This window comes from Peromyscus maniculatus, chromosome 3 (assembly GCF_049852395.1).
Source record: "Peromyscus maniculatus bairdii isolate BWxNUB_F1_BW_parent chromosome 3, HU_Pman_BW_mat_3.1, whole genome shotgun sequence".
Taxonomy (NCBI): domain Eukaryota; kingdom Metazoa; phylum Chordata; class Mammalia; order Rodentia; family Cricetidae; genus Peromyscus; species Peromyscus maniculatus.
The window spans coordinates 140,734,317-140,756,589 of record NC_134854.1 but is presented as its reverse complement, the minus strand read 5'-3'; the positions used below and the strand labels follow the sequence as shown (position 1 = coordinate 140,756,589).

At 41.6% G+C, this 22,273-nt stretch overlaps 1 protein-coding gene across 4 annotated transcripts in view; it reads left to right on the top strand.

Moving 5' to 3' along the window:
• Nucleotides 1-1,613: 1,613 nt before the first annotated feature.
• The window catches only part of Znf248 (zinc finger protein 248), a 41,328-nt gene continuing 20,668 nt past the window's right edge, over nucleotides 1,614-22,273 (top strand). For 2 of the 4 annotated variants that reach the window (XM_042273936.2, XM_076567706.1), the window contains exons 1-2: nucleotides 1,959-2,450; nucleotides 3,288-3,330. Coding sequence is in view for 3 of the 4 variants with exons in the window: in XM_076567706.1 (XP_076423821.1) it covers nucleotides 3,316-3,330 (15 nt within the window). In the remaining variant the exon portion in view is untranslated. Of the gene's footprint in view, nucleotides 1,700-1,958; nucleotides 2,451-3,287; nucleotides 3,331-22,273 lie in introns of those variants that run through there. The other 2 variants (XM_042273933.2, XM_076567705.1) reach the window with 2 other exon arrangements.

The following is a 22,273-nucleotide window of genomic DNA, read 5'->3' as shown; positions in this document are numbered from 1 at the left end:
TGACTGAGACCAAGAAGACTTAATGACTGACTTCAGGGACTTCTGGTAGTCTGGATTTGTTCCTGAAGCATGAAAATTAGTGGAAAGAGGGGAAATTTAAATAAACCCTACAGTTTAGTTTGTAGCATTATTCCCATGTTATTTCTTTTCATATTAAATATTTCTCAGAAACATCATCTGCTAACATGAGTTAAATGTGGGCGAAATCTACAATTATCTGTTATTTATTTTCTTAAGATTTGAGATTCACGTAGCCCAGGCAGGCCTTGACTTGGCTATGTAGCAGAAAATGACTTAACTCTTGATCTTCTTGGGGATTGGAAACCTATCCTTTTAATGTTATTTAGCACTAAGTTGTTGGCTTGTCTCTCTCCTTATTCCAGAAATAATCATGTGGATGCTAGATGCTCTTCCAGTTTAGATTATTTCCCAGGATTTTAGATAAATTTGTTTCATATTCATAAATAAATTTTGATTGAATTAAAATTTTACTTAATTCTCCCATTCCTGATCCCCTCTTCTTTCTACCTCTTGCATATCTAGCTCCCCTTCATCCATAGCCTCTCTTCTCTAACCATTGCTCTTACTTATGCATATACATAAATAGACATATAGATAGAACCTGCGGAGTCCTTCAGTGTAGCCTACATGTATATGATTGACTACATGTATTGGGCTGACCACTGGTATTGGATAAAAGATCAGAGGCTCATCTCTAGGGAAGACTAATTTTGAGCAGTTAACCGCTTGTAACTCTTCATCTAGGGATGACAGGAGAGTAACTATGCCCAATACCGTAAGTCTAGCCGACGCACGTGGCTGGTGAGGGCATGGATCTTACAGAACTACTAATAGAACTATCTACAACTGTCTCTTTCCTAAATTAGTATAATTCCTAACTGCATTCCAAAAACTTATCATTATACCCACAGGTAAGTGTAGAGCTCACCCCTTATCAAAGAAGCTTCTTCTACAGCAGCAGGAGACCATTACTGAGGGCCACAACTTGTCAAAATACAGAGACCAACTGAAGGTGGAATTCCCAGCCCCAACAGATACACGACACCTTCACCTAACGCTCAGGCAACACTGTAGAAGACCTGGCAGAGATTCTTAGGGCCAGAGGCCCACGAAGCCTGATGTGAGACTGTGTCTTCTATTGTGATAGGGAAGCCACACCCACGAAATCTCAACATGTCCAAGACCTGAACAATTCCAACACCAGTTGACATTCCAACATAAATTTAAACACATCTTTCCCTCTTTTTGAGTGTAAAAAGTATACTAATTGGATTCCCCCTACTCCCAGGGTACTGACAGAACTTTGGCTCTAGATAGGAGTAATAAAGTTACAAAAACTGGCATGGTGTACCAGAAAAGCCCCGTCCTGAGAAATGAGTCGGGCAAGGTTGTGTTTGCACTGTAAATGCCTGGTTACAGGGTCCGGAAACCCCGGTTTCTAGACGCTGTCAATAGCATCATTTTACAATAGAGGGTGAGACAAGAGCTGACTCTGTTCTCCAGGCAACATTTCTTCCAACACTGGACAGAGGGACCCCACTCTCAGCACAGATGGGCGCACCGCCCCTTCCCCTGCGCATGCGCATGCTGCATTTCTGCTCCTGGTCCTTCCCTGGCCCCGCGTCCCTCCAGGGAAACATTTCTTGGCCTTCGGCTCCACGCACTGCTAGAGCGGCGGGTGAGCCCTAGATGGCGGCAAGGGTGGAGGGTTCTGGGAGCTCGGGGCCATCCGGCCAGCGAACAGGGGCCAGCGGGGGAACCATCTGGGAAAGTGCTGGGGTGCGTCGGGCGCCGGCGCTCAGGTTGCCGGGGTACAGATGGTCCTGCACTTCTGCAGCGCAAACCTAGGGCCGCTAGCTCGTGCTGTGCGTGAGCGTTTTGTGCACTAGGCGGGGACGGTGCGGGGTTGTAGGGAGGGACCTGAGGAGTTACGCATGCGTGGCGCGAGCGTGACGCTGTGACGCGTGCGTTCTCTGTCTCCTGGGGCCAGATGCTGGGATGTGGGGGCGAGCAGGCAAGCCTGATCCTGAGTGAATGAATTACTGGGACAGAAGAACCCAGTCGAGACTCGGGTTTCTTTTCTGCACAATGTGACTATTACGAATACTTGCTTTTTTTTCTTCCTTTCTTTTCTTTTTCTTTATTTTTTTTAAGCTGCTACTACTTCTTGTGCAGGGAATACCCTGTGAGGATCGCAGGGAGCCCACCCTTGCCGCGGGCCTTTGGACTGGTCCCTAGGGCGCTGTGTTTGGAGTGGAAGAGGAAAGAGCTGGCCTAGCTAGCCACCAAGCCTTCTGCCCCTCACACTCTCGGGATCCCCGTTCTGACTTTGATATTCGCTCAATTGTTGTGTGTAATGACACAATATCCTGAAACCATGGAGGACTGTGTGCCCGCCGAAAGTCTGGGACAAGTTTAAGGAGAGAGAGGTGAGCTGGAGTTGAGAGAGATGGGTGCACTCAGGGTGTACAGGGAATGCCGCTTGGGGGTGAACGGCTCACCAGCCACAGGTCCGGAATTGCTGTCTCCCTCCTTCCTAAACATCCCGCGCACCCCTCCTACCTTGTTAACTGGAGGGGTGGTCTCTAGACACTGACTCATCCAAAGGTGACTTGAAGGGAGATGCTGAGGGATGTGCTTTTCTGGCCATCAGTGTCCAAGGGACAGTGTAGGTGGGTCCTTGAGTTAACCAGCTTTAGTTTACTTGTTTCTTGCTTTTTGGTTTTTTACCATTAAGCCTGAGCATCTAAGAATATCTTGCAAGTTTTTAGTGACACAACCAAGTCCTGCAGATGGTTGTACATTTGTCACTTTTCTGTCAAAGTTTCTTATCAAGAGATATCAAGAGGATTGTAAGCAAGCAACTTGGGACACGTTTTGAAATTTTTGTCTTGCCTTAAAAAGCCCATTCCTTTTCTCAAGTTTTCTTGAATTATCTGACTTCAAGGGATTAATGGTGTCAGATAAACAGTATGGTCTGATTTCTTCCCCCCTCCTCTTGATTATCAGTCTGGACAAAGCCATGGCATTTCCTCCTTTAGATTATTATTTGGTGAATTAAAAAGATCTCATCTTTTTAATTTTTCTGTAAGTTGGGCGATAATAAGAAACAGGTGTTTGTATTCATTCAGTGAAAATTATCTCAACTCGACCTATGTTAGGGCCCCCCTTGAAGTAAACACCTTGCATGGAATGGAATGCACAGGTGAACCCGGGAACTTCAGGGCAGGCCAGATCTCCTGACGTCCTTCTTCCTTTTCCCTCAGCTCTTCCCTCCTCCACTCAGAGCAGAAAATGAACAAATCCCAGGTGAGTTTTTGGCTTTTTTATTCCCATTTTGTTTTAAGAATTTGTATTTCTTTTTCAATGAAACAGTAAAAACAGGCAAAATTTTACAGTCACAGAAACATTTGAACTAGGAGAGTTGACAGAATTAGATGGAGGATTTTTAAACTTACGGGAGTATTCAGGTTATAGAAGTGCTTCTGTGTTTTACGGTAGTCACACTGAAGTGAAGGTGATGTTTCCTGTAACCGTTTCTTCGAGAGCAGAGCCTGTGTGTGTTGGGGGTCAGTCCCCACACTGAGGCTGGAGTAGACTGCTCTGGGGCTCCTACTTTTTCCGGGAACAAATGCTAAAGTAGGTGGAGGAATTGCCATCCCATGTATTCTCAAAGCAGCTCTCCTAAATGTCCAGGCAGCTCATTTGTGCTTCCAGGTAAATGTGCATGCAGGAAGCTTGTGTTTATACATTTCTCATTCACATCCAACCTGAAAAATAAGGCCTTATCCCCTCACCACCATCCACCTGAGTCAGTTCTTCAAAGGGCCACCAAGTCATTTCAAGGCCAGCCAGTGAATAGTCTTGTCTCTGCCTCTCTTGACTACCAGCAGCATTTGGTAGTGTTGACAATGGATTGCTTAAAATTTTTTTTTATTTAAAAATGTTCTTCATACAATATATTTCTTTTATATTCTTTCCCCTCCCTCAACTTCTTCCAGATCCTCCCCACCCAACTTCATGTTCTTTCTCTCCTGCCCCCTCAAAAAAATTTAAGAAAAACAACAAAAAGCAAAAACCAAAACAGACAAACTAAAACACACACACACACACACACACATACACACACGCTCTCGCGCGCACGCGCACAAGAGAGAGAGAGAGAGAGAGGGAGGGAGGGAGGGAGGGAGGGAGGGAGGGAGGGAGAGAGAGAGAGAGAGAGAGAGAGAGAGAGAGAGAGAGAGACTTATTTTGAAAGTGGAACACCATGCTCTACACTCTCCTTCGTGACTGATTTCTCACCATCTCTTTTTGCCCCAGACATCACTTTCAGCCCCCATTCTCTGCTCTTTGTTTTGCTGATGGGCTTCAGGTGTCTTTTTTTTTTCTTCATATTTTTGAATTAGTAATATACTAACATTTAAAATAGTGTGCTAATAAAATTTAAAAATCTATGCCGGGTAGTGGTGGCGCAGGCTTCTAATCCCACCACTTGGGAGGCAGAGGCAGGCAGATCTCTGTGAGTTCAAGACCAGCCTGGGTTACAGAGTGAGTTCCAGGAAAGGCACAAAGCTACACAGAGAAACCCTGTCTCAAAAAAACCAAAAAAAAAAAAAAAAAAAAAACAACCAAAAAAAAAAAAAAGAAAGAAAGAAAGAAAAAAAGAAAAATCTGAGGGGCGTGGGGACTAATACAAAAGATACAAATGTATGTACTCCTTCCTACTCCACACTTTCTGTTCCCTGTAGACGGATGATGTTTATCCTCTTGAGACATTTTCACTGAGCATGAAACAGATTCTATAGATGATTATGCTAGGTCAGTTGGCAAATTTTGGGGCAATTCCAGACATAAATGTATTGTCATCCTACCATAGTTAATGTCTACTTAAGTATTTTCTAGTGCTAATCAATTAAAAAATATGCATGACTGTTCTTATATATCCTTTTCCTTTTTATTTACAAACCCGATCTTAAGGGCTTCTCACCTGTGAGTCTGTAACATCATTTTAACATGTGTTCTGAGATAATGGATGGAGATGGATCCCTGTATTTCCCTCCTTCCTCTTCTCCCTCATCCCTTCCTCTCTCCCTCGTCTTTTTCTTCTTTCCCCTGGAGATGAACTCCAGGGCCTTGAATACACTCAACAAGTACTCTGCTCCTGAGCTTGGAAGGCAGGGTCTTGCTGTGTGGCCCCGGATGGACATTAACTCATGACCTGGCTCTGTGGTCCTAATGCTGGGATGAGGTAGACCACAAGCCCAGCTGGATTCTGAAGTTCTGCAGTCAAGTGCTTCGTCACTGAGTTGTGCCCTCTGAATTCTGAATTTCTAACGAGCTCACAGCAAAGCCTGTCCTGCCATTCAGGGGACCACCTTTGCATGGCAAGCTTGTAAACAGTATCTGACATTCTTTTTCACTTCACAATCGTGCACCAGGTTTCCCTGACAACGCAGATTGCTGCTGCATTCATTTGTCCATCTGTCTGTCCGACCGTCCTGCCTTCCCTCTTTCTTTCTCTCTCTCTTTCCTTTCATCACAGTCCCAAGACAGCTGAAGAGTAAATATCCAAGTTTATTAAACTACTGCTGTTCTAGCTGGGCGGTGGCGCACACCTTTAATCCCATCACTTGGGAGGCAGAGGCAGGTGGATCTCTATGAGTTCGAGGCTAGCATGGTCTACAGAGTGAGTTCCAAGGCTACCCAGAGAAACCATCTTGAAAAACAACAACAAAAAACTACTGCTGTTCTTCCTGGTTACAAACCATGTTGAAAGACTAAACTGTCTAAGCACATGTGTGTGTGCACTAGTGTGTATCGTGTTATTTGTGTAATTATGCTCATGAATTCCCAGAACTTGATCGCCTTCGTGGGAATACCTGTTTTGGAGTGACCATTTATAATCTCAGTGGCGGCAGGCACATGAGAGTCCTTATTTTCCCCCAGCTTTTCCTGTAGACTGGGTGGTTAAGTTTTTGGATTTGGGGTGACTGTGAGTAAAAAGTGATACTGTTTCTCCTGCAGTTTTCTTTACTCTGAGCGAAGTTCATTATCTTTTCATGTGTCTAATGTCGTTATCTTAGTGAGGGTTACCACTGCTGTGATAAAACACCAGGACCAAAAGCAAGAAGGAGAAGAGAGGGTTTACTCAGCTTACACCTCCACATAGTCTATCACTCATGGAAGTCAGGGCAGGAACCTGGGTGCAGGAGCTGATGCAGAGGCCATGGAAGGTGCTGCTTACTGGCTTCCTCAGCCTGCTTTCTTTAGAACCCAGGACCACCACCCCAGGGATGGCACCACCCACAGTGGGCTGAACCCTCTCCCATCAATCACTAATTAAGAAAATGCTCCACAGGCTGGCCTGCAGCCAGCCCCATCTTATGGAGGCATTTTCTCAGCTGGGGTTCCGTCCTTTCAGGTGATTCTAGCCTGTGTCAAGGTGACATAAGATTAGCCAGCACGGGTGTCTGTTCACTTTTTTTATGAACTGTCTGTGCTCTCTTTTGGCCATTTCCCTCTTAGGCTTCTGGCTTTCCTCTACCTACTGTCGAGAGGGATAGGAATGCTTGTAGATTATGTGACTTGTAGGCCATCTTGTTCTGATAGTTCAGTGTTTTAGAAACAGCAAAGTGCTGTGTGCCCATGTTCTTTTCATCCTTCTATGCAGTTTATGTTTAAGTGTTTGATTGATTTGGAGTTTACATTAGATGTAGAAACTTCCCAGCTAAATTATAGCAGCATCTTTCTGGTAACCTTTCTACTTTATGTGTGTTATCGTCCTGTTTTCTCCCTCCTGTGGGCCAGCCCTACAGTGTGCCTTTGGTGTTAGGACCCTAGAGAGTCACCGTGCTCTGTAGTTCATGAAATGTTTGTTCTTCCCTGTGCCGCCTCACCTTCTACTAGTTTTGTGCCTCAGCTGTGACCCTTTGCCTTTGTCCCTTAAAGTTTAAAGTAAAACCATCCAGACACTCGATCTCTCAGTGGCCGCTACTTGAGACTACCTAGTTTGGTTTGGTGTAGGTCTTTTTCTTGTATTTCTAGGGGATTTCGATTTTGAAGTGTAATGCCTCTCACTTTGGGGAAATTTTCAGCCATTCTTTTTCCTCAAATACTCTTTACTTGTGGGATTCCAATTACACTCTTAGCTCTCTCAGATCCCTGCATAGCTTACCTTATACAATATGTCTTGATTACAGTTCCTTCCATCTCCCCCACCCCTCCAGATCCACTGCATTTCTGTCTCTCGTGAAAAAAGAACAGGCTTCTAAGAGATAACAACAAAAATGTAACAAAATAACATAAAATAAGATAAATCAAAGACCATCACATCAATTGGACATGGCAAACCAGCAGAAGGAAAGGAGCCCAGGAGAAGACACAAGAATCAGAGAGAGACCCACTCGTTCACACTGAAGAGTCCTACAAAAATATTAAACAGGAAGCCATAATATATGTGCAGAGGATATGGTGCAGACCCGTGCATACCTTGTGCATGATACCTCAGTCTCTGTGAGTTCATATGAGCTTTGCTTAGTTGATTTAGAGGGACTTGTTCTCCTGGTGTCCTCCATCCCCTCTGGCTCTTACACTCTCTCCTCCTCTTCCTTGGGGTTCCGTGAGCTCTGAGGGAAGGGATTTGAGGGAGACATCCTATTTCGAGCTGTGTGTTCTAACGATTCTCTCTCTGCATAAAGTCTGGCTGTGGGTCTCTGTATTTATTCCCATCTGCTGCAAGAGGAAGCTTCTCTGATGATGGCTGTATAAGGCGTTGATCTATGAATATAGCAGAGTATCATTAGGAATCATTTTTATCACTACTTTTTTTAAAGACCAGTGGTATTTGATTTTACCCTAGGTCTCTCTGGGCTATCTAATCTCTGGTTCTTGGCCACCCAAGCATTGTTGGGTATGGGTTCCATCTCATGGAGTGGACCTTAAGTCAAATCAGACATTGGCTGGTTACTCCCACAAGCTTTGTGCCACCATTGCCCTAGCATATTTTGCAGGCAGGACAGATTGTAGAGCAAAGGGTTTGTGGCTGGGTTGGTGTTTATGTTCCTCTTTCGGTAGCCTGCAGGGTACCTCCCACACTATACACACTCGAATGTAAGGATGAAGTTTCTATGTAGGCACCAGTTCGACCTCAATCTTCAGTGAGTTCTGTGGGTGTTGTCTTTAGCAGTGAAGCTTGACCGTCAGTTTTTGGAGCATAACCTATTGTCTTGGCAACAGCCTGGGTTGTTTGGGGGTTTCCATGGGACCCCTTTGGTCAACAGCTCAATTGGGTGTAACCGAGTCCCACTACTGGAAGCTTCATTTGGTGACAAGAGACGGCCAGGTGGGATTCTGTCTGCCCTATTATTTGGAGATTATTATTAGGATCCCTTCACATATTTTAGGAAGTTTCTACTGTATTAGGTTTCCATACCACTCCTCAATGCCCCTCAGTTCTAGCAATCTTTCTCCACATCCTTTCCCTCAACCCCACCTCTCCTCCCTCTCCCTTCCTGATCCTCCATTCCTGTCCCCCTATCCTACTTGCAGTCCACCCATAAAATCTATTTTCTCCTCTCATGGAGATCCATGTGTGTCATCCTCCATACACCTGAGCCCCTTTCTCTATACGTAACCTCTCTGGGTCTACAGATTGTAACTTTTTTATTATTTACTTAACAGCTAATATCCACATACAAGTGGATACATACCAACCATATTTATCTTTCTGAGTTACCTCACTCAGGATGATTTTTTTTCTAGTTCCATCCACTTGCATGCAAATTTCATGATTTTTTTTTTTTTTAACAGCTGAGTAATACTCTTTTGTGTAAACGTGCATTTTCTTTTTTCCATGTTTCAGTTAAGGGACACCTAGGTTGTTTCCAGTTTCTGGCTATTATGAATAGAGCCACAGTGAATATAGTTGTGCAAGTGTTCTTGTGGTAAGATGCAATGTCATTTGGGCATATGCCCAAGAGTGGTGTATTAGTCAGGGTTTTCAGCCCTTTCAAATATTTATTCTTTTATTGTTTAACATGCTTGCTGCTATAGATTTGTTGTGTATTGTATTGGATTTCATATAGGTCATTTCTTTTACATTGATGGTGCACATTGAACATATTCACCCCATTTCTTCCTCTCTGTCCCTGGCCTCATCTGCTAATCTCTTTCCACACTCCCCACCCCCCATCTCCCTTCTGCTTTCATGTCATCTCAGGTCACATGTATAAATGTGGCATTATCCAGCAGACTGTGGGTATTGAACTGAGTACATCTAATAAAAGTTACCATCAAAAGCACAAAAGACATTATCTAAAGAAAATCTAAGATCCATTAGTGAGAGAAAAATGAGGTATTTGTCTTCTGAGTCTGGTTTGTTATGGTGATCTGATATTGTATCCTTTTTTCAGCACACAGCATAACTTCATCCTCTTTTAAGGTTGTATAAAATTTCATTGTGCGTATGTAATTTTCTTCAGTATTCATCTGTTGATGGACAACTAGATTATGATCTATAACTTCACTCTTTTGGTAGTACTACGGTCATATAAATGTGGAAATACTTCTGTGGTCTCTTGACTTAAAGCCTGTATTAGTTTTCTCCCTGTTGTGATAAAGACAATGACAAAAAGCATTTTGGGGAGGAGAGGGTTTATTTGTTTATATGTCCCAATCATAGTCCATCATTGAAGTAAGCCAAAGTGGGAACTCGAAGCAACATCTTCTACACCCCAGGATTACTTGCCCAGGGGTGGCACAGCCCTCAAGGGACTGCACCCTTCTTCATCAATCACTAATTAAGAACATGTTTGTCTACAGGCCAGTCTGATGGGGGCATTTTCTCAATTGAGGTTTCCTTTATCTAGATTATCCTGGCTATGTTAAGTTGAAAAAAACCTAACCAACATAGAGCTCTTTGGTTATATACTCAGAAATGGTATAGCTGGGTCAGTATTAGCTCTATTTTTAGTTGTATTTAAAAATCAATTTATTAGCCGGGCGGTGGTCGCACACACCTTTAATCCCAGCACTCGGGAGGCAGAGCCAGGTGGATCTCTGTGAGTTCGAGGCCAGCCTGGACTACCAAGTGAGTCCCAGGAGAGGTGCAAAGCTACACAGAGAAACCCTGTCTCGAAAAACCAAAAAAAAAAAAAAATCAATTTATTATCTTGTGTGTGTGTGTGTGTGTGTGTGTGTGTGTGTGTGTGTGTGTGTGTGTGTAATGTGTGTGTGCAGGTGCTCATGTGCTACAGTGGGAGTGTAGAGGTCAGAGGACGACCTTGAGTGCCAGCCCTCATCTGCCACCTTGTTTGAAATAGAGCCTCTTTTCTAGCCGGCCCTCAAGCTTTCAGAAATCCTGTCTCTGCCACCCATCTCACTGAAGGAGTATGGGGTTACAAACATATACTAGCATGCCCGGCCTTTACATGTTTTCTTAGGATTTGAACTCAAGTCCTCGTGCTTGTCAGAAAGCATTTTATCCATTGAATCACTTTTCCAGTCTCTTGACTTAGTCTTTTGAGGAGCTTCTGTCCTGATTCCCATCAAGACTGGTCCAATTTCTATTGCTGCCAGCAGTGAGTAAGGGCATTCTGTCTACCATTTGTTGTTCTTCATTTTATTGGTGTTAACCAATCAGATGAACTCGCATTTCTAAGTCATAAAGCAGTTTGATTTTCCTTTCCCTGATGTCTAGAGATTTTGAAAACTTTTCATGTTTATTGGCCATTTGTATTTCAGCTTTTGAAAGCAGTGTATTCATTTCATTAGCTCATTTATTGGTTGGGTTATTTTTAGTTCTTTATGTATTCTGTGTATAAATCCTCTGTCATATGTATAGCTAGCAAAGTTTATTTTTTCCTCATTCTGTATGCTGTCCCTTTTCTTGTCTCCCCACCACCACCACCACACCCCTGATTTGCTGTGGCTAAACTTTGTAATTTGGTAAAATGCTATATTTCAGATCTTGGTATTATTTCCTAAGCCATCAGAGTCCTCTAAGAAATTCTGACTAGTGTGTCTAATTTGAAGTGCTTTCTCTTTCACTGCAGGTCTTATGTCAGTCTTAAGATCTTTGGTCCATTCTGAATTGATTTTCATAGAATAAGAGGTACTGAACATCTTGACTCACAGGCAACAGGAAGTGAACTGAGACATTGAGTGTGGCTTGAGCATATATGAGACCTCAAAGCCTGCCTCCTCAGTGCCATACTTTCTCCAACAAGACCACACCCACTCCAACAAAGCCACGCCTCCTAATAGTGCCACTCCCTTTGGGGGGCCATTTTCTCTCAACCACCACACACCCCCATATTAGCAATACATAAAAATAGAAGACAAAAAGATATAAATCAGCTTATAAAGTAGTAGTTTTCAGTGTGGCTTTTTCATCCGTATTTGGTTTTGGTTACGCCCCTTCCTCCAGCACTCCGTCTCTGCGGTACCCTGTTCCTGTTTGTATCTTTCCTCTCCAGTATTCCTGTCCTCCATTTTCACACAGCATATGTCCTCCTGTCCCTCTTCCCCTCTGCCTCCACCGAGGCCCCTTTCTTACTTCCAAGTCTCTATAAACATATCAAGTTAAAGATACACATGGAAGAATTTGAAGCTGTGATCTGCAAATAAGAGAGGACATTTGGCTTTTGACATTGTGGACCTGGATTCCCTCACACAGTGTAATATTTTTCAGTTTCACCAATTTTTCTACAAGTGTCATAATTTTTTTTTATTTACAGCTGAATAAATTTCCAATGTGTGTATGTCCCTCGTTTTCATTGTCTGTTCTTCAGCTGGTTGCCATTTGAACAGATTCCATTTCTTACCTGTTGTGAAGAGAACAATGAAGCAGACTGTGTAAATGTTTCTACAGCAGGGTTTAGAATCCTTCAGGTGCATGTTTACAAGTGGTATATCGGGGTCAGTGGAGTTCTACTTTTAGGCTTTTTTTTTTTTTTTTAATCACCAGACTTATATCCAAAGTGGCTGCCTTAGTTTACAATCTGCTGACAGTGTATAAGTGTTCCCCTAAACCCATGCCAGCATTTGTTAGCATTTGCATTCTTGAATGATTCTGACCAGGGTAAGGTAGAATCCTCTTTTCCCTGGTGGCGAAGGATTTTGGTGTCAAAAAAAAAAAAAATGTTTACTAGCCATTTGTATTCTTTTGTGAACTCTGTTTAGTCCTACACACATCTTTTAATTGGGTAATTTCTTGATGTTTAGTTTTTTTAGTTCCTTGTATATTCTAGATGCTAATTCTCTGTCACATGTATAAGAAAAGGTTTTCTCCCAGCAGATGCAGGGTGTGGACTGGTCCTGAACCAGGGTTAGGCCTGTTGATGTTCAGGGAGGTCCACACCTTCCAGAGGCCTCAGGAGAAGGTGCAGACCCGGGGTAGTGAGCAGATCTGACTCTGGGTTAGATTGCAAGGGATCGAGAAATTCTGCATCTTTCAGCAGCTCCAATAGAAGCTGTGGATGCAGGGTGGGGACAAGTCCTGAACTGACTATTGGTGCTTATCGGATTCCATATCTCTCAGTGGCTTCAGAGGAAACTTTGGTCATAGGATGGGGAACTGGATTTAACTCTGCCCACAAGCTTGTCTGAAGTTCCACTCCTCCAAGTGGCTTGAGGTGAAACTTCAGACCCAGGGAAGGACTAGATTTGACTCTGGGTAAGGCCCACAAACACGGAGAGTTACACAACTCCCAGCTGAAGCTGCAGATCCATGCAGGAGGCCCTATTTGACACAGGACAATACTTGACCATTGGAGAAATATTTGAGATTAACTTTCCAGCCCTAAATGCCAGTCCTACAAGGAGAATGACATCTCAATCCTGCTAGGACTTACTCCTCTCCTGAACACTGGAGATAATCACTGCTGAGAGAAAGAAGGTGTCTTAAGTTTAAAGACTAAAAATGAAAAAAGAAAAAAAAAAACCGGACCAACAATCAAACTCCAGATGCACAATTCCCAGCACAGAAACCAAAACAACATAAAATACCAAGACAACATATTTCCTTAACAAATAACTAATCCTAAGTGGGTACTGTCTTAGTTTGGGTTTCTGTAGCTGTGATGAAAAGCCATGACTGAAAACAACATGAGGATGTAAGGGTTTGTTTCCCTTATGCTTCTACACCACAGTCCATCATCGTCAAAGGAAGTCAGGGTAGGGACTCAAGGCAGGAACCCAGAGGCGGGAACTGAAGCAAAGGCCGTGGAGGGGTGCTGCTTACTGGCTTGCTCCTTATGACTTGCTCAGCCTGCTTTCTTATAACACCCAGGGTCACCAGCCAAGAGGTGGCACCACCCACAATATAGAGTACCAGCTTGTCTATGGCCTGATCTTATGGAGGCATTTTCTCAGCAAGTTTTCTCTTCTCAAGTGATTCCACCTTGTGTCAAGTTGACATAAAAACTAACAAGCATGGGGGAAGCATTGGGACAATGACTTGGGAGAATTTTCAGACAATTAAAAAGAATGATAAGTGTGTTAAAACAACAATTATAAGCCCAAACAATTTAAAGAGGACATGGGTACACTCCAGGCGTACAAAACCAAAAAGGTGGATGAAAAGGAAGTCAGTCTCCGTTATGAAAATAAGATTGCTGAAGAAAACCCAAACTTGAATGCTGGAAATGACAAAACCAATAAGCCATATAAAAACACAAGTGGAAAGCCTCACCAGCAGAGTGAATCCTAAGGGAAACAGAGAATCAAGGACTGACAACAAGGTGAAGGAACTGGATCATCCACTCACAGACAGTAATACATTTAAACAGAAAGTGGGAGAGTACTGGGACACCATGAAAAGATCTAACATTCAGATTATGAGCATAAAAAGATAAAAGCACTATAGATAGGAAATAGGAATGTTTTCAATATAATTATAGAAAAATTCCCAAAACTAGAGAAAAAGATGCTCACCTAGACATGAGACCTACAGAACTCCCAAATAGGGCCAGAAAAGAAACTCCCTATGCCATATTAGAATGACAGAATAAAGAAAGGATATTAAAAGCTACAAGAAATAAAAGATATGTCACCTAGAAATCAGACCCATCAAAATAACACTTGATTATCCAAAAGAGAGATCAAAAGTAAGAAGGGTCTGGAAAGATGTATTCAGAGTTCTGAAAGGCCATAACTGTCCACCATACTGTTATACCCAGCAAAACTATTCAAAGTGAAGAAGAAATAACTCCCCATGATAAAAACATATTAAAAGAATTTATGTCTGCTAAGCTAACTCCACAGAGCGTACTCTACAGGAAGGAATACTTCAGTCTGAAGACAAGGGTAAACACACCAAAGAGTTTACCTGGAACAGTTTCAGAACAGTTAATTAAAAAGAAGAAATAAGACCTAAAAATACCCCAACAATATGGCAGACATTAATACACATTGTCCAATAATAACTCCTAATGGTCTCAATTCTCCAATAAAGAGACACAGTTTGGATTAGAAAACAGTATTCATCTTTTTGATACCTTCAAGAAACATACCTCGTCACCGCCAATTACCTTAGGGTAAAAGGATGACAAAGCTGTTCCTAGTAACCAGAACCAGGAAATAGGCAGCACAGGTGTTCTAATAGCCAACAAAATGGACGTCAAGCCAAAACTAGTTAGAAGAGTTAGTGAGGCTTCATACTCATCAGAGGAACAACTCACTAAAAAGACTTTATAATTCTTAACACATATATACCAAACACATTGGACCCAATTTCATAAAAGAAATATGATTAGATTTAACACCACAGATTAACCCCAATACAGTAATAATGCATGACTTTAATACTCCACTCTCACCAATGGATGGGTGAGCTGGACAAAAACTAAACAGACATTTAGAGTTAAATAACATAACAAATGGGTCTCTCAGGGCTCTATAGAACATTCTGCAAAAACACTAAATATACTTTCTTTTCAGCAGCACATGTAATTCTCTCCACAAATTAAAACACAAAGCAGGGGCCTTTTAGGCTGAGGAAGCTGTTTTGGCTGAAGCCCTTCGGGCTGGCGTTCTTTCAGGCTGAGGAGTTGAAGAAAACTGAAGAGGAGGCTGGGAAAACACCTCCAACTGAAGACAAAGAGACAAACCCCCTTGGCAGAGCGGCAGCAGAGATGCCAGAAACTGAGCTTTTACCCGCTGAGAAGTCAGTGAAAACAAGGAGATTAAGAGCTTGGAACAGGAACACATTTAATCCCAGCACACAGGGAAGGAGCCATCTCCGTGGGACCAGAACAGATCCGAACACTCTGCCTGAGGCCAACCCAGGGCCCAGCTGCCGATCCTGCGAAACCCAACAACTTGGAGGTGTTGGTAAGATTGCCCTACTGAACAACCTGCTCAGCTGAGATTCATTTGGGAGAGGATTCAGAATCCTACGGTCTGCAGTCTGAGGAAACAAGATCAGCTGAGGAGTTGACGAATGAGCAAAACGTGACCTGAGAACACAAAAGAAGGCACCACCCAGCCAACAAACCAGATCACCAGAATCATAAGCCTACCCTACACCAACTGGGAACAGGTAAGCCCCCATCTTTGGACAGGCAGATCAGGTCTCTAGCACCTAGGCCCTACCCATCAGACTCCCAGGGACCAGACAGCTACCTTTCCCTGCTCCCCCCACCACACACAAATAAAACCAACCCCTACGAACCTAACAACCACTGGAACTATAAGCACACCCTGCACCAATTGGGAACAACTGCTCCCTGAGACAGAACCCACTAACACTGATTGGACTAAGTTGTATGACTATTCAACAAAGTCATAGAAGAAAACTTTCCTAACCTAAAGAAAGAAATACCTATGAAGATATGAGAAGCTTACAGAACATCGAATAGGCTGGATCCAAAAAAAAAAAGAAAAAGAAAAAGAAAAAGAAAAAAGTCCCCTCGCCACATAATAATCAAAACACTAAACACACAGAACAAAGAAAGAATAACACCAGAATTCTCAATAGAAACTGAAAGCTAGAAGGTCCTGAACAAATGTTATGCAGACACTAAGAGATCACAGATGCCAACCCAGACTATGATACCCAGCAAACCAGATTTAAACAATACCTATCCGCAAATCCAGCCCTACAGAAAGCACTAGAAGGAAAAATCCAACCTAAAGAAGCTAAACACACCCATGAAAACTCAGGCAATAGATAATCCCACACCACCAAATACCAAAAAAGGAAAACGCAACACTACCACAAAAAAATAACAGGAATTAACAATCACTGGTCATTAATATCCATCAATATCAATGGTCTCAACTCACCTATAAAAAGACACAGACTAACAGAATGAATAAGAAAACAGGATCCATCCTTCTGCTGCATACAAGAAATACAACTTAACTTCAAAGACAGACACTACCTCAGAGTAAAGGGCTGGCTTTCCAATCAAGTGGACCTAAGAAGCAAGCTGGTGTAGCTATCCTAATATCTAATAAAATAGACTTCAAACTAAAATCAATCAAAAGAGATCAGGATGGACATGACATATTTATCACAGGAAAAAATCCACCAAGATGAAGTCTCGATTCTGAACATTTATGCCCCAAATACAAAGGCACCCACATTTATAAAAGAAACATTACTAAAGCTTAAATCACACATCAAACCCCACACATTAGTAGTGGGAGATTTCAATACACCACTCTCACCAAAAGACAGATCTATCAGACTGAAACTTAACAAAGAAATAAAGAACCTAACAACAGATGTTATGACCCAAATGGACTTAATAGATATCTACAGAATATTATATCCTAACACAAAAGAATATACCTTCTTCTCAGCACCCTATGGATCCTTCTCAAAAGGTTCCACATGCTTGGTCACAAAGCAAATCTCAACAGCTACAAAAACATTGGAATAATCTCCTGTATCTTATTGGACCACCATGCCTTAAAGTTAGACTTCAACAAAAACAAAAATTATAGAAAGCCTACAATCTCATGGAAACTGAATACCCACCTGAAACACCAATGGGTCAAGGAAGAAAGAAAGAAATAAAGATTTCCTAGAATTCAATGAAAATGAAAGTACAACATACCCAAACTTAAGGGACACTATGAAAGCAGTGCTAAGAGGAAAATTCATAGCTCTAAATACACACATAAAGAAGATGGAGAAATCTCATACCAATGACTTAACAGCACAACTGAAAGCTCTAGAACAAAAAGAAACAAACTCACCCAGGAGAAATAGATGCCAGGAAATAATCAAATTGAAATCAATGAAATAGAAACCAAGAGAACAATACAAAGAATCAATGAAACAAAGAGTTGGTTCTTTGAAAAAATCAACAAGATAGACAAGCCCCTAGCCAAATTAACCAAAAGGCAAAGAGAGAGCACCCAAATTCACAAAATCAGAAATGAAAAGGGAGACATAACAACAAACAATGAGGAAATCCAGAGAATCATCAGGTCATACTTCAAAAACCTTTACTCCACAAAAATGGAAAACCAGAAAGAAATGGACAATTTTCTGGATAGATACCACATACCAAAGTTAAATCAAGACCAGATAAACTATTTAAATAGACCAATAACCCCTAAAGAAATAGAAACAGTCATCAAAAGTCTCCCAACCAAAAAAAGCCCAGGACCAGATGGTTTCAGTGCAGAATTCTACCAGAATTTCAAAGAACTAATTCCAATACTCTTCAAATTGTTCCCCACAATAGAAACAGAAGGAACATTACCTAACAATCTTACCTAGAGCAATCTACAGATTCAATGCAATCCCTATCAAAAATCCCAACACAATTCTTCACAGACTTGGAAAGAAAAATACTCAACTTCATATGGAAAAACAAAAGACCCAGGATAGCTAAAAGAATCCTGTATAATAAAGCAACCTCTGGAGGCATCACCATCCCTGACCTCAAGCTCTACTATAGAGCTATAGTAATAAAAACAGCTTGGTACTGGCATTAAAACGAACATACAGACCAATGGAGCCGAATTGAAGACCCTGACATTAATCCACACACATATAAACACATTATTTTCACAAAGAAGCCAAAACTATACAGTGGAAAAAAGAAAGTATCTTCAACAAATGGTGCTGGCATAACTGGATGTCATTATGTAAAAGATTACAAATAGATCCATATTTGTCACCATGCACAAAATTCAAGTCCAAGTGGATCAAAGACCTCAACATAAATTCAGTTACACTAAATTTAATAGAAGAGAAAGTAGGAAGTACTCTTGAACGCATTGGCACAGGAGATCACTTCCTAAATATAACACTAGCAGCACAGACACTTGTGGTGATATTTTATTTGTACTGAAATGTGATTTTAATTTTATGTTAATAAATAAAGTTGCCCTGGGGTCAGAGCTATTAGAGCCATAGCAAGAGCATGGTGGATAGAAGAGCTAGGTAGATTTCTGTGTGTTCAGGGATACGGCCAGTATTGGAGACATATGCCTTTAAGACCTGGAGGGCGGTACTTACAGGCAGTGATGAGGCAGTCATGTGGTTGGGTTTACAACCAATGAGAAGGCAGAACAGAAAGATTATTTAAACAGAGACACAGGAAGTACCTCCCTCTCTCGGGGAAGCTAGGAGCACTGCAGGAGGTAAGATTTTATCTCTGAGCTCTGACCTCTCGGCTTTTCTCTTTTACCTTGGCTCTGTGTTTCTTATTTTAATAATACGATTGGTTACATCTACATCTGGCGCCCAACGTGACAAGAATCCATTAAAAACTGCTTGGGGCCGGCTCCCTAGCCGGAACAGCCGGCTCCCTAGCCCCGGCCCAGGTCTGGGCTCAGGCTGGACTGTGAGCTGCTTGCTTAAAGCCAGTGCTACAAACAGCTCAGGCCTGCCCTGCTAAACAGGGCCCCTGGCTGTAAAGCCAAGCCTTGACTCGGCTCAAGAGGGAACAAGTGGCTGGCTTTAAGCTTTAGCCGGCTACCCCTTCCCTTTCACTTTCACTTTCGCTTTCGCTTTCGCTTTTGCTTTCTCTCTTGCTTTCTCTCTGTCTCTCTGTTTCTCTCCCTCTCTCTCTCTCTCTCTCCCTCTCTCTCTCTCTCTCTGGATTTACACCTAGGACTCTAGGTGGCTGTTTTGAAATTCGCTCGGATTTCTACTGTTCTATGCAGATTTGGTAAGTCATAAAGGAAACTATTTAAAAGACAAATTTTTTCCACATTTAAAAAAATGGGTTTCCTGTGTACATTGGAAGAAAATTGGGTTTTGTTTGAAATTTTAGGCAGTCTGACAATGGAACAACTATATGAAAAGATTAGTATTATGGGAATTATGCAGTTAATCACCATGCTTATTCTCATTTTACTATTTAAAAAGATAGTCGATTTAAGTGCCAGGATAACAGCTTTAGAAAAACCTGTTAATTTTAACAGTGAAGTTGGTTCAAGTTTGGATCATAAGGTTACAGAAAGAAAGCCTGTTTTCACACAGTCATCCTTAATTTATCCTGTAACCGTACAGCAGATGCCTGATCAAATGGCTACACAAAATATCTGGGCTCCAATTGAACTGATGGATTTTAAAAGGTTTAAGGAGGCAATAGTATCTTATGGCATGCATTCCCCATATGTAAAGCAAATGTTAAACTCTTGGTCAACATATAATAGGATTATGCCACAGGACTGGCGGGACCTTGCACAAGCTGTTCTGGAACCCAGCCAGAGAATTCAATTTCTAACGTGGTTTAAGGAGGAAGCTAGAAACGTAGAAACACAATGGAGGGATAAAGGAATACAAGTTTGTCAGGATCAGCTTATTGGAGAAGGCCAATATGCTTCAATACAAACACAATGTTTATATGATGTTCAAACTGTAATTTTATGTCGAATGGCAGCCTTGAATGCATGGGACAGAGTTGATGAACCAGGAAAAAAACCTGAGTCATTCACAAAGGTTATGCAAGGCCCAAAAGAATCTTTCACAGATTTTTTAGAAAGACTGGCTTCAGCAGTAAACAGAATGGTTTCAGGATCAGAAGCTAGTAAGGCAATAATTGAAGCTTTGGCATTTGAGAATGCGAATGCAGCATGCAAAAGAATAATCAGGCCGTTAAGGGCAAGATCTGCACCTTTGGAAGATTGGATTAGAGAAACAATTAATGTTGAGGTTGATGAGCATGATACGTGGGTAGGAGAAGTAATTTCAAAAGGTTTGAGGAGTGTTAGATGTTTTGGGTGTGGAAAGCAAGGACATTTTAAAAGGGACTGTAAACAGGTCATTCCTAGAAGCAATGTTTCTTCAAGGAACAATGGCAACAGAATGCCCCTTCCTTCTGGAGTATGCAGAAGGTGTGGTAAGGGAAAACACTGGACCAACGAATATAGATCAACAAAGGACAGACAGGGTAATCCTTTGCCTCAGTTTTCGGGAAACTCCCGGAGGGGCCTCATGCAGGCCCCCATAGCAAAACCAGTTCAAACCTTTCCTGCAGCTGTAGAGGAAATCCCTGCTCTGAGCGATTAAATAACCAAATGACTATTGGAATAAATCATGCTGGTCAGGATGATGAAAAAGAGAGAATAGAAAATTCAGGAGAAAACATAAAGAAAATTTTTTGGCAAACTTCTATTAATGAACAGAGACCAAAATTAACGATAAAAATAAATGGTGTTTTGTTGTCTGGTCTGGTAGACACAGGTGCGGACATTACCATAATTGCACCAGAATTTTGGCATCCAGCTTGGCCTCTTCAAGAGGTAAACGTTCAACTGTTAGGAATTGGGACATTATCTCAGGTGAAACAGAGTGCAAGATGGCTGGAATGTATAGGTCCAGAAGGACAGAGAGGAAAATTAAAACCATATGTCGCTAACATAGCTATGAACCTGTGGGGTCGAGACTTGTTGCAACAATGGAATACTCAGATTAAAATCCCTCCAATCTCAGAAACAAATCATAAACTAGCACATGTTTCTGAGAGAAATATTAGAAGGCATTATTTTGAGTGGTCACCAGCCATCCATATTATACAAGAACAGGGCACAACAACTGATAATCTTCCAAAAATACCAACAGCTCTACCTTTAAAATGGTTAACAGACAAGCCTGTATGGGTTCAGCAATGGCCTTTAACAACAGAGAAACTCCAGGCTTTAGAAGAGCTGGTAGAAGAACAGTTAAATGCTCAGCATATTGAACAGTCAACCAGCCCTTGGAATTCTCCTGTATTTGTTATTAAAAAGAAATCTGGTAAATGGAGAATGGTAACAGACCTTAGAGCAATTAACAAAGTAATTCAGCCGATGGGCTCTCTACAATCTGGAATTCCTTTGCCTACTCTGTTACCAAAAGGATGGCCTCTCATAGTTATTGATTTAAAAGACTGTTTCTTTTCAATACCCTTACAAGAAAAAGACAGAGAAAGATTTGCTTTCACAGTGCCTACTTATAATAATTCTCAACCGGTTAAAAGATTTCAATGGAGGGTCCTTCCACAGGGAATGTTAAATAGCCCAACTCTGTGCCAATATTTTGTACAACAGCCATTGGAAGTGATACGTAAAAAATTTCCTAAATCTATAATTTATCATTATATGGATGATATTTTACTAGCTGACTCAAATGCAGATACTTTAGAAAGAATGTTTGAAGAAGTAAAGAAAATTTTGCCTTGCTGGGGATTACAAATTGCTCCTGAAAAAATACAAAGAGGAGATTCTATTAATTATTTAGGATATAAAATAGAGCTACAAAAAATTAGACCCCAAAAGGTGCAAATTAGGAGAGATAGACTATAGACTCTTAATGACTTTCAAAGATTATTTGGAGATATTTCTCATCTACGAACTATTGTTGGGGTAAAAAATGATGAACTGACTAATTTGTTCAAAACCTTAGAAGGTGACAAGGACTTAAATAGTCCAAGAGAATTATCATCTGAAGCTGAGAAAGAATTGGCCTTGGTAGAAAAGAAAGTACATGAAGGGCACGTGGATCGTATTGATCCAAAGCTGGATTGCATTTTGGTTATTTTACCTTCTAGGCATTCCCCTACTGGAATATTAATGCAGAGGGAAGATATTATATTGGAATGGATATTTTTACCAAATAAACCAAATAAAAAATTAAAAACTTATGGGGAAAAAATCTCTGACTTGATTTGGAAAGGAAAATTGAGACTTCGTCAATTAGCAGGAATAGACCCAGCAGAAATTGTCGTACCTTTAACTAAGGAGGACATTGAAAAATTATGGACAGAAAGTGAACCTTGGCAAAGAGCTTGCAGTAATTTTTTGG